Genomic DNA, 13,409 nt, shown 5'->3' with positions numbered 1-13,409 from the left:
AATGGCAGGGAAAATTCTGTTGAAGATTCTGATTGTGATGAATCCCTTTAAAAAGTTCAGTTTAAAGAAATTAGCAGAGGGATTGGACTTGGCAAGAAAGTTAGGAAGCTATTATATGGATAATCATCCCTCAACGAGGGCTCCGGAAAATTCACGAGACAATTGGATATTTATTTAGCTCCATATTATGAACTTAATAAAAAATTGCAGCATAGTGGTAAGCAAGGTCTTATTACTGACTTCTTGATAATTAAGCCAGCCGAAGTATGCAATGAGAATTATACAAATGATGCCCCAGAGATTTCAAGTGATGACTTCCGGCCACTCGTAAATAAAAAACATCTACAAAATATTCGTTTTGAAGACGATGACGATTAAAATATGCACTTTATTATGTGCAATGAAGTTTGCGTACAATTTGTAATTTTATAAGTTTATACTATATATTTGTTTCATAGTTTATGTTTTCTTAATTTACATGAATTACAAAAATTAAATAAAAATATTTTTTTATTGGGGTATGTCGTTGTTGTTTATATAATTTAAAAAAAAACGATTTCAGAACCTAATCCTACTTTATCTATGTAATCTGAGTCTCGCATAACCCAATTTATATAAAGTGGCATTTCTATGAAACCTAACATCTGCTTTATACGAGGGTTACCTGTAATCTATACTGACAGAGCTACAGAAGCTCAGTTATGTTGATATTGGATAATGTTAATCCCGTCTATTTTTTGGCTGGCTGAGAGTAATAAATATAGATTAATAGAAACCATAGTGTGTGTGTGTTCATGTTCTTCAGGACAACATATTGTGGTCTTTTCAAAGAGCAGTACTTAGAGGAAATTTATGTTATGCAATGCAGTTTTGAAACTAGATTAAAAAAATGTTTTTCCAAGTTCCAGCATTTCTGCAAAGCTAACCTTTCAGTTCACAGCTCTCTCTCTCTCACACACACACACACACACACACAACGTTTTTGCTCATAATCAGAAGCTCAGTTATCAGGTACTCATAATAGGAGGCAAATAATGCTGTAAGAATAATATTTGGTGGTGAATGGCAGTAAAGGGAGTGAACAGTTATCACGTTTATCTTCATATGATCCATTTTGCTCATCTTCTTTATAATCCCTAAAGAAAATTTCTGAATTCTTAGATCAGAAAAAGCAATGACGCATGTTATTCCACCTAACATGAGACATACTCAGACATTTGTTTTCTTTTTATTCTTTATATTGGAGTCCTTGTTTCAAATTATATTTTTTAAAAGTTAATTAAGCTTTGCATATAATATGTAGTTTTACTCTGGATTTTGTCTAATTGGTCTTGTATTAATATTCTTATAATTACTCCTGAAGAAGCATACCATGGTGTGTGTGTGTATGAGAAATTAATAGAATAAATTGTTTCATATAGTAATACTGTTAATTTAATCACTTAAGCTTCATAATATTGAACTTTTCTGTATAGCCCATTTTAAATAAAACCAAAAATAAATATAGCTTTTAAAGGCTGATGATATGTTTGACAGTTATAATCCTCAATTTTTTTTTCATTTATAATACCTCCTTCTACTGGCATTTCAGTTATAGAAAGTAAAAAAAAAGTTTATGAAATCTGTAAAAGGTATTAAATGTGCCAAGCTATACCTGATCAGCTTATTGCATTGTGTGTGTGTGTGTGCACGTGACAAATTTAGTAAATAAAATTTTAAGATATTTTTTTTTTTTTTTTTTTTTTCATGATTGTAAACGTAATTCTTTATACGGTAAATTCTTATTATGCATTTCAAAGCTAAATCTTACTTTAAAAAAAAAAAAAAAAAAGGTGCAGCAGTTTTTTTTGTTGTTGTTGTTGCAACATTTAAATTTCGGTGTGTAGTTAGAAACTTGAGGCAGGGGGTTGAGGGTTTGTCCTTATGCCTCTCGTTTTATAGCTAAGAAACCAGTCATTGAGTCAACAGACGTCGGCAAGTCTTGTTTATATCAACTTTCAGCTGTCCAGTCAGAACGTAAACCGGTGGAGTCAAGGGAGAAAGTTGTAACACCTCCAGCACCAAGCAGTTCCCAGAGGATTTATATTCGTAAAGATATCCGGTCTCCTCTGGCAGCTATGCCCACATTTAGTTCAGAGAAGGTAAGAAAGTAAATACTTTTCTTTTGATGTGTATCTTTATTTAAATTTTATGCTTTTAAAGCTGTTTTATTTATTTATTTTTGAATCTTTAATTATGTAATTGCAATGACTTCAGTATTGATCATTAAATATATTAGACTAACTGCAGTAATTGAAAGTATTTTCACTTGGTAATACTAAAAATTAAAGATGCCAAGAAATTATATTCTTGGTTTCATGCTTATCCAAGCGTAAGCTAACAAAGTTGCATGTGAAGTAACTTCACAACTGGGCTACTTATATATAGAGGCTGATGACTTCATATCAATTGCCTTAGTATCCCATAATGCAATTCCCATATCCTTAGGGACTTATAATGCTATGCATTATGAGAGGGGGCCACTAACCAGACTGTTTTCAACATTTATTGAGGTGAAAAAGTAAAGGGATGCTCGTCATAGGCCTAGAGTAGTTAGTATAGGGGTGTAAGAGGGCCTGATAGTATTAGGAGAAAGAAAAGACAGATAAATACATAGATAGCATGAGAGAGAGAGAAAAGGCATCAGCTTTTTTTTTTATATCATCATATAGCCAAAAGCTATCAGTTTCCCTTTTTCACCAATTGCATATAGATGAACGACCAAAAGACCAATCGAAACTAAAGCACAAAGATGACTGATACCCAGGTGGTTAGCCTTATCTGAGTTAACCGCCTTGAGTTGGCCTTCTCTGCCTGGGATTGCTCTGCAGTCATCCATGCAACTGACTATAAGACCACATTGAATTAAGATGATGGAACTATTTAATAAACCTCTCATAGCAAAAATAAGCAGAAGTTTATTTCCCATTGGTGAATATTGCATAATATGGGTGGTCTACACCACCTATCCAAAATTTTGATATCTCCTAGAATTCTTCTTTCTAAGTACAAAAATCATCTGACTGAACAATAAAATTTCCACAATACAATATTATAAAGCATTTGGATATCATATTGGTGGTTTTCAAATCCATTTTTCTTTTTAACCTTCCATAAATGTTATTTTAATTCATGAGTTATAAAATTCAAAATTTTCTTCTCATTGCTGATAGATGGTAGGTACTGCAAAAAAATAATCTGTTCTGTTGTAAGTAACACATTACATAATCTTTTCCAAATATGCAGGGCAAGCGGACAGCTGTAGAATGCATGTTCTACTGTTTCCATTCAGTAACAGATGTCACAGATTGGATCTCCAATGTTAAAGTACCTTCGTTTGATGGTATTGACTGGAAGGCAGCCATATGCAGTTCTCCAAACAAGATCCTTCCTCTTAGGATATCCTTGGAACTTCAGTAACTTAGGAAACAAAGTGTTGTTGTCAGAACCGAACTGTGAAATAGAGAAAGATGTTGGAAGTTTTTTCACTTGGTTAGACTATAATTATATATTATATATTTAGTTTAATCCTTTATCCAAGTGTAAGCAAACAAAGTTTGCACCTGAAGTATCTTCAGGACTGGGGCAACTGAGGAGACCTCAATAAAAGTCAAAACCGATCTGGGGTAGCCAAATCGTGATCCTAACTCAGTCCACCTTTGCCATGAGTTGCTCCATTCCTGAAGATACTTCAGGCGCAAACTTTGTTTGCTTACGCTTGGATAAAGGATTAAACTAAATATATAATATATAATTTATACCAACTGTGGAAGTTTGCAGCAAAAGAGATTAAAGATTTCTTTATATCAAATTTTACTTTTTTTAATGGAAAATGCTTTTGTAATCCTTTAATCCTTTAATTTTGAAGCTGTTTTGCTGAAATAGCAGAGTTAAGTTCAGGAGAAAAAAGAAACCTGCTGATATCAGATAAGAGAGAGAAAAATTTGTTCTGTGAATTTGGAGTCAAACTATGTAGAATTCTTGATAAGCTGCTGTACTCATTTTAATGGATTTAGAGGAGATAGGAAATTATTACTGCTAGTGCTAATGAATATGATGATAGAAATATTTGTGGAATATGTAAACAGGAGAAAATCGATAACTGTGTAGTGAACTGGTAAGATGATTAATCATTAATCATCCTGCACTCTTTTGTACTATGTCAAGAGTATTTAAGGAGCACTTCATCATCATCATCACAAACCATGTTCTCACTGCCCATTGGTGTCTAATGCCTCCTTCACTATCTTCTTCTACCTTTCTTTGTCCAGTGCACAGTGTCGCAATTTCTGTAAACCCATTCCACATCTACCTCTTCTGTTTACACCATCCATAATACCAAACATGAATGTCTTTATCTTCCAGTCCTCACTCATTCTGCAGATGCTTTCAAATAATTGCAGCTTCCGTTTTATAATCTTCTGCATTAGATTCTCCTATGGTTGTATCTTCTGATAGAGCTCTTCATTTGTAATTTTCTGTACCCATCCTATTCTTAGAATCGTCCTGTAACAAGTTCTTTCAAATGCCCAAGTTCTCTTTCTTGATTCCTTATTTATTACCCACGTTTCAGATCCATACGTAAGGAGTGCTTAGGAGATACTATTCCTGAATATGAGAGCAGTATTCAGTAATTGAATAGATTTGTGGTTTACAGGTAAAGTGATGCCCTGAATGAAAGAAAAAAACTAATTTCTTGGATGCTGATGTGGATAGTGGAAGGTATGCTATAATGAAGTCTCTTTAGCATAACACTGATGCTATGGAGATTTAGCCAAGACTCTTTTTGATAGCTTGTTATAGTGAGTAAGTTTACTAAAGTGATATTTGCTGAAGTAAGAGTTGGCTATTCATAAGATTGTGGGGAAATAAAATATATTTTCTGTCTTGGTGACTAAAATAATATAAATTCTGCTTTCTTGGTGAGGCGGGATCATGGTAAGATAATCCAGGAGGCCTGCTTTGAAAATCTAGGTTATTACTCTTTTGTCTTCACTCCTTCTGTAAATAAATAATCCAACACTAGGAAATGAAATTTATTATTATTGAATCTCCGTGGTGTTCATAAACTCATTGTGGGAAACTGATGCTATCCAGACATTATCTATCATGCCTCCCTCTTCTTGAATGCATTTACAGACAAAACATTCACAACAGATTCTGGCAGCCAATTTCATTCATTTACTACTCTCCAAGTAAAAAATTTAAACCTTGCACCCTTGCTAACAATACTCAGTTTTCAACTACTGAAATTTTTTTTCTGTATCAATACTGTAATATTGAAAACCCTTTCAATGAAATCTTTTCAGAAAATTCTTGATATAAGAAGTTGTTTTATCTATGTGAGGTATTATTATGAATTTTGGGTATGCTGCCATAGAACCATGAAATGCAGGATGCTTTGATGCTAACTGATATTTAATCTCTTGGACCAGTTGCATAAGTCTCTAATGAAACTGTTAGTTTTGTTGTGGGTATTGCATATAAGGTCCTCTTCCAACTGTCTGTAGGTGTTCGTATCTTTTAATAGATTGGTCATCTTATATCCATAATCATTATTAACCAAAATTATTGTTGCATTGCCTTTGTCAGTTTTCAGTACTACACTGGCTTCCATAAATTAAGGAGCAAAGAGAAAAAACACGTTAACTCAAAGGAAAATGGGGGAAAAAATGCGAAAGTCAGGTATATTATGTAAAAAGTGATGCTATGTCTGGTTATCATATACAAATCCACTCATTTGCATATGATGTCAGCAGTATATGCAAATGAGCCATGGCATAAAAGTGGGCATTTTGGAGTGGTTTTTCATTTTGTGTCTATAGTGAGAACAAGATATGTCATGATAACAAAATTCTTGGATATGGCTGCAAGATGTCGTTTAACCCTCTAACTTTAACCTAAATACTAGCCATTTTTTTCCACGGTCAAGTTAACTCAAGCGTGGAAAAAAATGGCGACCTTGCTACGATCCACCCCATCCACCCCATCCACCTATCAAAAAAATCAGGTGTGTATGAAACTTTGGAGAAGAAATATGCATAATAGAACATTTCAAGGATGTAATGGAAAACTCAGCATATTAAATGAAGTCTGTCTATTCATAGCACAAATGAAAAACCATGACGAAGTAATTTGAAAAGCAACAAAAATTCCGTATATTGAGTTCAGTAGTTATATTTGCAGATTTAAAGAGGCTTCATGTCCATTTTAGTACTACAAAAATCAAAGATTCATCCTAAACCAGCTGTAGTCCACTTTTATATAAAGCAAAATTCGCAGAACTAGATTATAACGAATATTATGCAGTCTAGATCAATGAAACATGTGATACATGAAACATTATCAGTGCTTTACTTTTTAATATTGGTTATATTAACTTTTTTTCAGTGTTAGATATATTCTGCTTTAATATGCAATCTGTTAGTTAACAACCTTCATATTCCTGAAGAAGTAAACCATAGTGTTTAGGGAAAAAACTAGGAGATGTAAAAAAATTAATTTATGAGTATTGGATTACTATGTTTCAGCTTTATTTAATTTACCAGGACTTACATATTAAAGCAATGAGGGATTGAAGAGATGAATAGTTATTTTATTATTATTATTATTATTCGTGACATCCAAGAAGTCCGAAGACTCATCGCGAGAGGACACCTACTGTACAACTCTTCGTCTCCACTACTACACAGAACCTATACTACCAATCACCTACATCAACGCCATCTACTGCCCACAACTACCGCTAGGATTTTTTGTCTGTAAATTGCGTGTGTTCTGAAGGGCCAATTTGTCTGTATGCGGGATGAAAAACCCGAGTTTCTGGGAGAAAAATTTTGGTTCTGAATATCAATTTTCACTTATGGTCAATGACAATGCATATTCAGACTTCTAGGAGTTTGTTTATGACTTTTTATCAGGTGACTGGTGAAAAATAGATACTTGTTACACTTGAAACAGACAAATAAATAGATGTGTGTGGGTGTGAAAGAGATGAACACTTCTGAATAGAGTGGTAATTTACCAGTAACATAACTAGTGAAATAAAATACCCGTGTACTAATAAGATCTAGAAAATCCTGCAACAAATCTGAAACATGGTTTTCAGTAAGAATATTAAGTATTTTGAAGTATTTGAAGTTTGAGAATGAAATATAAATATTAAATTGAATTTGGAACCATATTAGCTTATTTCAGAAGATGAAATAATTATAATAAATGATATAATCTAATCAGCATTCATTTAAAGTTCGTCAATTAGAATGGGATTTACCATAACTCATTAGTTTTTGAAATAAACAGATAAAGTGAAATTCTTCCTAACAAACTGCAAACTTCAAATTTTACTTACTTAAATATATTGATGTGCATTTTGTTGTAAATTAAACTGTCTTTTAGAGACATTATTAGTAACAAGATTTCATTTGCTAAAGCAGTGGAATTCTTGAGTCATCTCTTTACAAGCTGCAGTCCTTATTCATCATCGTCATCATCATCATCAAATTCCTGAAATGTACCCTCAAGGGGTGTACAGGATATGATAGTACCACATGAAAAATTTACATCATTACTAACTTCCTATCTACAATTTTCCTCCAAATCAGTCTGTTACTTGTCAAGACTCCAAAATTATCAGATCTTATATTTCTATCGTCTAAAGCACTTTGTACAGTATCAATCCATCTATATCTTGGTCTTCCTATGGGTCGTTTTCCTACCAACCTGGTAGAGAACACTTGATTTGCTAATCTTTCCTCGCCCATTTATGTTTAAGTGACCATACTACCTGAGATTAGCTCTGCTAACGCATTCCTGGATGCTGACAATGTTCTTTCCTAATATCCTCGTTTTTAATATGATATTGCCATTCATGCCATCTGTTCATGCCTCTAATCTTTCTCAGGACTCTCATATCTGCGGTCTCTAGTCTTTGGTCAAGTGTTTTACTTCTGACCCAGCTCTCAGATCCATAAGTTAAAACTGGTTTGAACACTGTCTTGTATACAGCTAATTTAGTGTTCCAACTAATTTCTCTCTTATTCCATATGAATTTATTCAATTGACTTCCTACCATGCCAGCTTTGTTGATTCTGTTGTCTATTTCCATATTTAATTTACCATCTTCACTAAAAATCATGCCTAAGTAGCTGAAATGTTTTACTTGTTCCACAGGTTCCCCGTTCACAACACAGTTGACATTTTCAACAATTCTACCTATTTTCATTGTCTTTGTCTTTTAAATGCTCACTTTCATACCATATCTATTACAACAGTTATTCAATTTAGTCAGGGGTATCTTGAAAACTTGTAGCCGATTTATGTAGAAGTATAACATCGTCCTTATAAAGCAAAGAGCCGACATTAACATCTCTAATTTTGATATCATGTTTAATACCACTTTCCTTCATAATGTGATCCATATTGATAATGAATAACAGAGGGGATAATGTACATCCTTGTCTCACACCAGATTTAACATTAAACTATCTTCCTGTACTTCGTTCAATTCTAACTGCTGACTTACAACTCAAATAAAGACTAAGTATTGCTTGATGTAATGCCCCATTGACACCATATAACTGTAGGTTATTGAATAGCTTCTCCCTTGGCACCTTGTCATATGCCTTTTCCAGAATGACAAAACTTAAATACAGATCTTTGTTATATTCCCATGCTTTCTCAACTATTTGTCATAATGTGAAGATCTGATCCTGACAGCCTCTATTTGGCCTGAATCCAGCTTGTTCTTCACTAAGCTTTTCTTCCACAATTCTTCTCAACCGTTTCTCAAGTATACTTCCATAGATCTTGCCAGGAACACTCAGTAGGGAAATAACTTTGTAATTCTCACATTCAGTTTTATTTCCCTTTTTATATATGGGTACTATGAGAGCTCTACTCCAATCATCGAGAATTCGTCCCTCTGTCCAGGCTTTCTGAACTATGCAGTGCAGCCACTGTAAGACTTTTATGCCACCATACTTCAGCATTTCTGGTCGAATATCAGCTGCTCCTGCTGTCTTTCCACATTTCAAGCCTTTGATGGATATTCTACTTCAAGTATGGATATGTATTCCTGACTGTATGCCTGTTGAGTGTTTTTTACCACTGTGCTATCACTGCTATTTTCATTTAGCAATTTTTCAAAGTAATTACTCCATACTTCAAGGATGTCTTTTTCTCCTGTTTTCATATCACCTTTATCATCTCTAACTTCTTTTACAGCACTCTTTCCTCCATTTCTAAGCTTCTTCAGCAACCTCCAGAATATCTTTCCACCTTCTTGATATTTATTTTCTATGTTCTTGCCAAAGTCCTCACTTTTGTTTAGCTAATTTTACACAGCGTGTCGCTTTCTTACATTTGTCTCTGTATTCTCTAAGAGCAAAAAGCTGACTTATTTGCCTGGAACTTTTGATATGCTTTCTTCGTTTCCTTCACTGCCTCTTTAACTTTCTGTGTCCACCATGGAGTTCTGATTTTTCTATCCTTGCAGACAACCTCACCACATGCATCTCTTGCTGAATCAATCAGGGTTTTCTTCAAGGCTTGCCACTGAATCTCCAAGGTTTGATTCCTGTTCTCAGACTCTCATTTTTTCTTCAATAATCTTTGTGTATGTTAGTCTACAGTTCACATCTGAGAGCTACTCAACTTTTATTCGCTTTAAAACCTTCTTACATGTTATTCTTTTCAATATGAAATTCAATTTTATCCTGCTCGAGACCAAATAGTGATCACTTCCAATTTCAAATCCTCTGTACACTCTGGTGTCCTGCACCAGGAAGAAAACATCACTATCAACAGCAACATAGTCAATGAGACTTTTCTTATTCCTTGCTTCTTCTCTCCATGTGAATTTGTGAACATTTTTATGTTGGAACATGGTGTTAGTAATAACCAGTCCATGTCCTGAGCAGAAATCCAACAGGTATTTGCCATTATTATTAGCTTTGCTCTTTTCTCCAAATTTTCCCAAAATATTTTTGTGTCTGACAATCATTTCCCACTCTGCTATTTAGATCCCCAACAAGGACCAGCTTTTCCTTTTTCATTGTGTCAGTTGCTTTTTCTAAAGCATCAAAAAATTCCTCCACTTCTACCTTGGTAGAACCTTCTGTGGTACCATAGGCACAAATAAGTCTCATTGTCCAGTTCCCCATTCTGATATTACCCCACATCACTCTACTTGAGACTGCCTGCCATTCAAGAAGATTAGCCTCTTATTTTGAGTTTAATACTATGGCTACTCCATCTTTTCCTTGATTGTCATTTTCTGAATATAACATTTTATATTTATTGCTTAGAAAGATCTCACCAATTTTTGTCTTTTTAGTTTCTTTGCCATTCAGGCTTCTTATGTTGATAGTACCGATCTTTAACTCTGGTGATGTTGAGTTGGCGTGTGCTTTCAGATTTGTTCCAGTAGCTGACTTTTCGCTGTTCGCCCTGGTTCCCTGGCGAAAACAACAGGGGTCTTGTTTAACCTGGCGACGTCCCAACCGGCATGAAATATTTGTCATGTTGTACCATCATTTTATATATTGGTTTAAGCCAATAAGAATACAATTTGGTCGGCTAAATCCCGAATTTTCAGCCCATCTTTGTTTGTTCAGTATCCAGGTAGATACCCAACAGGGTGCACCACGAGAAAGTGAGGATTGGACATTAGGTCAGAAGCCCTGGTCGGTTCTCTGCATTCCTTTAAAGGCTATGTGGAGGTCTCCTCTCAGTTATACAGCTTTGACCCTTAAGCACCCTATTCATTTGTTTTTATTCTACCATATTTTATTAACTATTTTTCTTAACATTTTGATTTCATATAGAATTTATATGCTGTATTTTTTTGTTTCTATTCTTTTCTCACATATGTAAGATAATATTGGTTGGACCACTAATTTATAGATTCTTTTGTTTTTCTATATAGTTGAATTTACACATCCTGATATTTTATTCAACTTCAGAGATTGCTGATTATATGTTACATTTTTACTGTTGACAGTTATTCTGTTATACTATTATACTATTAAATTTTATTACTTGTCCCAATATTTTCCCATTTAGTTCCGATTTACATCTTATTGGTTCTTTTGCAATGACCATTGTTCTTCATTTCCTGCAAGTAATAACATTATCTGCATGTCCCCCCACACACACACACACAATTTAAATATTCTTTAAATTTATTACCAAGAAGTGTACCTACTTCTTGATAATAAATAATTATTAAACAAGTAATTATCATAGTAGACTAATTAACTGAACAGTGACTGGGTATTGATGAAATCTCATGAAAAGAAAGAAATAATCCAGCCAGAGTAGGAAGCTATGAATGAAATGTAACAATGTTCCGAAAAGCAGTGAGCCCGAAGTTATCTGTCGTGAGGTGGAGAGTAACAAGATCAAATAGATGGTGGGGCATTGTTATAGATCTAAATCAATAAGTTCATGGGGAATATTAAATGCATCACTGAATTAGCTGGGTGTCAAACAAGTAATTATCATAGTAGACTAATTATCAGGATAGTGATGGGATAATGATGAAATCTCATGAAAAGAAAGAAGTTGAATTTAGTGAGAGACATCCTCTAGCAGCATGTGAAAGAGAGAACTTAAAGGCAGAGGATGCTGGACCTGATTATGCTGTCAAGGTGGTGTGTGTGTGTGTGTGTGTATGGAAGGGGGGGGTCAGTTAAAGACATGCCTGTTCTGCCTCTGGTCAGTGACAGTGATTAAGCCATACTAACCCGAAAAGTGGCTAAGTATATTAATATCCTGCTCATAAAAGGTTTTCTGATGAATTACAAATTAAGAAACTACAACCAACTGAGGAGAATATTAGGCTCAGTTCCATAATATCACTTGCTAGATGGAAAGGAAAGGATACTGGCAGTGCACGGGAAGCAATAAAATTTTTTTTTTTTAAATACTTCAACAGTGTGATATCAATATGTGTTCCTAAAATGTGAAGAATAAATAGTGTAGGGTGAAATGGATGTGCTATTTTATTAAGCAAGAGATTCTCAAGAAAAAAGATAAGTGGAAGGAATACCACATGTGTACAATGGCAATTATAAAAATTATGAAGTTCAAAGAAATGTTACAAGTATTGTACAAAAAACCAAGTCGACGAAAACAAACAGGCTCTGAATGTCCAGGACAACCCAAAAAATTCTATTGTTATGCTGCAAGTAAAAGAATAACAATACTGAATGTGGATGATATGCTGATGGTCAACACAGTAGACATTTTTCAGTTAATGAGTGCCCACTGAGAGCTATCAACCTGGAGGATATGGATATGAGTCCTACATCTACACTGAATAATGCAACTCAGGTTTATGAAGAAAGGGCTGGAACTATTAAAATAAAAATTCAGCTTTATGGATTGATGGAATTTCAGCACAAATGTTAAGGCAGTGCATAGCAGAATTGGCTGTGCCCTTGAGCTGGCAGAACATGTCTCACAACAGGGAAGATATTCCACCGGAGTGGATAAAATCTACAATAATCCTGTTGCACATGTGTGGTGGAGAGACTGGTGTTTTTAATGTCAACCTATCAGTCTCCAAAGTAGGAGGATGATAGTGGAAAAGTTGGTGAGAGCTTGTTGACATCCATACTTTGCACTGAACAGCATAGGTTGACTAGAGTAGGTCATTTTTTGAGTAAGTTACATTTTAAAACAATGTTACAGTTAAGTTAGTCATTCCATGCATTATCCTTACTCATCAGCCAAAAATATATCTGTTTTTTTTTTTTATTCTGAGGATCATTACAGTACAGAGAATTTTTATTACTTGTTTAGGAGAGAGAGAGAGATATGTGTATGTTTGTGATAAAAGAACATATAGGCAAAACAAGTATCAACACAATTATCAAATTCTTATAAATGAAACTTTCAATTCAAGGAGTAATTCAGCTGCATATCTTTAGAAGTGAACTTTTTGTCTAAAGTAATCTCTGAAACTAATATTTTTCAGAGATAGATTTATCTACGACTTCTGATATTGTATTTGTCAAAAGTTTGATATTGTATAGTCCGACCACATAAGCGAGAGCTCTTGTTGGCAGACTGCCAAGAAAGTCAATTCATGTTGAAGGGGAGAAAGAAATAAGGCACGCGAAATCACGTGCCTTATAGGTAAAATTTTCCAACTGTTATACAAGCAAAATAGTTACCACTTTAAAAACTACAATGGTCATAAAAGAGAAGTTACTTTTCTGATGTGTAATAATAAACAACTCATCCCACAATACGGATTGATTACCCTATTATCGGAATGGATTCTCGTTCTGTTGACATGTGCAGAAGTGTCAAAGGGTCTCTTATCTGTTGGCATACTATACTGATGTCCAAAAGTATATTAC

General features: G+C 34.2%; 1 protein-coding gene across 5 annotated transcripts in view; it reads left to right on the top strand.

Moving 5' to 3' along the window:
- The window catches only part of LOC150094589 (nuclear receptor subfamily 2 group C member 2-like), an 808,056-nt gene that overhangs the window by 521,560 nt on the left and 273,087 nt on the right, over nucleotides 1-13,409 (top strand). For 4 of the 5 annotated variants that reach the window (XM_090412047.1, XM_090412044.1, XM_090412046.1 and 1 more), the window contains one exon: nucleotides 1,942-2,141. In XM_090412047.1, the coding sequence (XP_090268173.1) occupies nucleotides 1,942-2,141 (200 nt within the window). The remainder of the gene's footprint in view (nucleotides 1-1,941; nucleotides 2,142-13,409) is intronic. The other variant, XM_090412048.1, reaches the window with a different exon arrangement.

This window comes from Typopeltis vanoorti, chromosome 22 (assembly GCF_054136105.1).
Source record: "Typopeltis vanoorti isolate ZY-2024b chromosome 22, IOZ_Tvanoo_1.0, whole genome shotgun sequence".
NCBI lineage: Eukaryota > Metazoa > Arthropoda > Arachnida > Uropygi > Thelyphonidae > Typopeltis > Typopeltis vanoorti.
The sequence above is the reverse complement of the archived record's forward strand: the minus strand, read 5'-3'. Positions and strand labels throughout refer to the sequence as shown.